General features: G+C 42.2%; 1 protein-coding gene across 1 annotated transcript; it reads right to left on the bottom strand.

The window, feature by feature from the left end:
• Positions 1-294: 294 nt before the first annotated feature.
• ZFAND5 (zinc finger, AN1-type domain 5) lies at positions 295-1,671 on the bottom strand. The gene is made up of 4 exons (XM_010135194.1): positions 1,521-1,671; positions 991-1,102; positions 481-578; positions 295-317 (listed from the first exon to the last, which is right to left on the bottom strand). Exons 1-4 carry the CDS (start codon positions 1,669-1,671, stop codon positions 295-297), a joined length of 384 nt encoding a protein of 127 aa, XP_010133496.1.
• Between the last annotated feature and the right edge of the window lie 1,278 nt (positions 1,672-2,949).

The following is a 2,949-nucleotide window of genomic DNA, read 5'->3' as shown; positions in this document are numbered from 1 at the left end:
AATGGTACTGCTAGGTATACACAGATACCTCAATTTTTGACTTCAAAACTGAACCCCTTGACCAAATACAATTTTGGAGTGCCTTTCTTTTAAAAACAAACGTTTGGGAGCCACATGCCTAAAACTGTTTGCCAAGACAGCAGCTAGAACACCACTGATTCTGTGACAGATCCAGAACACAGCTACAAAACACACGCTGTTCAAAAGAGACCTCACGTTCGACACATTCAGTAATTTGAAGAACAGGTGTTAATTATTTTTTCCTTACTAACATTGAACACATATCTTAAAACTCTATCGTGGCACTAGTCCTTTTTCTGGATTCAGAAAAAGAAGAGAGTACTTAAAAAGCATCCTTAACAACCACCTCAACAGCTCCTAAAGGCCATCACAACAACTGGAGATGCCTACTTAGAAAGTAAACAAGCCATCAGTGTCCATTAAGTCACCAGTTGCACCAGTGTTATTCTGCAAACATACCTGGCTCAGTTTCTGTTTTCGGTGTTACTTTTTCCTCTTTTGAAATGCTCATTTCTGTCATTTGCTGCGTTACAGGCAATGCGGCAACAGGCACATTTCTGTTCAAGTACAGTAAGACACATAATTTATGTTAGTTTTACATACATAGTAATAACTTAAACTGTCCAGACCCGTTAATAAATGACCTGTTCAAATATTACCAATACGCATTACTGAACCCTGCTATCTTCAAAACTAATTCTTACGCTACTTTAGTTTCCCTAGAAGAAAACAGGCAAACCTCTAGCAAATATGTCTCCAGATAAATCGAAAACATCCTTTCAAATGCAGCAGTCCAGCACCAAACATTTTAATCAGTTCTCATTTACACAGATTCATAAAGCACTGTCAGGCAGGCTGTCCCTTTCTCCTCTGCAGAAACTCACTGCAATAGGGCAGGATTGCTGCAGGCCTTCAACTGGCTGCACACTCACAGCTCATTCATACCCCCAAGTAATACCTTCGTTTTACCTTGATTTTTCAGATGTGCTGCCAGCAGCACCTTCACAGTTGTTTAAGCTAGTATCTGATCTCTGTACAGATGCAGAGTCTGAGGTAGGACTGTTTGAACCACTGGTTGTTCCTATGTGACAACAATTTGACAAGTTAGTTATGAACAAATTGCAGAATATGTGTTAGTCAAATAGTTTCATATAGAGCTACGAGCTGTCTGCATACCATCTTCACTGCTACTTCTTACCTAAAGGCAGGCTATACAGCTAACAACCAAAATATAGGGAGTGTGTGAGAGTACACAAACAGAGGAGGGCCATGTGGGAAAGAAATTATGGCTGAATGCCAAGCAAACCAGAACACATTACACAGACATGTATTTTTGTCTTTACTGTGATATAAAGTAGTACTTTCTTTAATATTCACTGCTTTAGTACACAGCTTTCAGAAGTTCCTGAAAAATCCCAGAAAAATATTCTGGGATTTCTCTTCAACCTCTGTATGTTCCATTTTAAAAGAAGGAAATAAACCAAGCCACCCACCCTTACCCATTGGGCTGATTCTACCACTGTTCTGCTGTCGCTGAAGATGCTCTTTGTAGCAAACAGAACACATCCCATTTGTCCTAGGATTTCCATAAAATCCACATCCTGTACTACACAGCATGGGCCCCGGGGTCTGGTTTGTCTCCTGAGTCATCTCGATGCTGTAAATGAAACAAAGAACTGCATTAGGAGCTGGCATGTCACCAAAATCAATTACAGGGTTATAGAATTAAAGTAGGTCTGCTCACCCTGCCCCCCAAAAGTGCTATCAGCACTCTTTAACGAGGGCTATATGGATGTTAATATACCATTCGATACTGCAATTGCATTGCTAAGCAACATCATTATGAACCCTTAAGAGAAGGAAAAGTGTCATCATACTAATACTGAGAAATAATATACTTGCTGGGCACTGCGCTGCAAGTGCAGGTTATGACCATATCAAATTTGTCAGCCAAAAAACCTCTGAACACTAACAGGGATATGCAGAATAAGCAGGACCAAGGTCATATCTACTAAACAGTTCTGCTAAATAAAACAGCTTATTTCTTCACCTGACTCCAGCAGAAGAGCCCCACTTTCTCAGTAATGTTGATCTGGCATCATTTTGATGCTAATTCCACTGTTAACAGTTCCTACTCTCACAATATGTTTGTACACAGAACAATAAAAGCCCCTGAAGTACAGGCAGCAGCTATTTAAAGTCTGTATTCCTGATGAGAAGGAGTTTCCAAAACAGGGCCCTGAACACTGCTTAAGTTGGGCATGAAACCTGATACCGAGTCCTAAGTGGCAACAACATGTTTACAACGGGCCCCTCAACCTAGAATCTAAAGTGCCTGTCTGGAGTAAGTTCAGACTGGGTCCTACTGTTCATCCAAGAGAAATAAAATTAACAGCTTTAAACTGCTGAGTATGTTCTGTTACACAGCCTACAAATAAAAACAGTATAACTACAGTATAAATAGCTGTATTATTTATGCCTTTATAACACCTTCCGGGTGCACACAGTCTCCTTTCAGGGCTACAGAACAGCTTTACGCTTATTCTGATGCGGTGTTACAGATACACACACCAATCAAGGCAGACAGAAGAAACCGTGACCCATCTAGAGAAATCTAAAAAGAAAACCCTTGTCTATACTGAAGGCCTACGTCTACACAAGGGATCAAACAAAGGCTGTAATTCCGCCCTCTCGTTAAGCAGGTGAGCTCACAGCGCTGTCAAACACGCTGCCGCCACCAACCTCAACGGACTTGCTCCACTTCCGAATCCGGCTGCTGCAGACTCTCTTCGCTGCTGGTGCTGGTGTTAACCCGTCTCCGCGGCCCTTTACCAGCGCACTCCTCCGCTACCTGAAACCCTCACGGAAAGGTCGCGTCGTTGTCACCCAACGCTCAGCAAGCCGCGCTTCTCCAGGCTCCGGGCGCCG

The sequence above is a fragment of the Buceros rhinoceros genome, unplaced genomic scaffold (genome assembly GCF_000710305.1).
Source record: "Buceros rhinoceros silvestris isolate BGI_N320 unplaced genomic scaffold, ASM71030v1 scaffold28174, whole genome shotgun sequence".
Taxonomy (NCBI): Eukaryota; Metazoa; Chordata; class Aves; order Bucerotiformes; family Bucerotidae; genus Buceros; species Buceros rhinoceros.
Note: the sequence above shows the minus strand (reverse complement) of the source record. Positions and strands in the feature narration are given on the sequence as shown.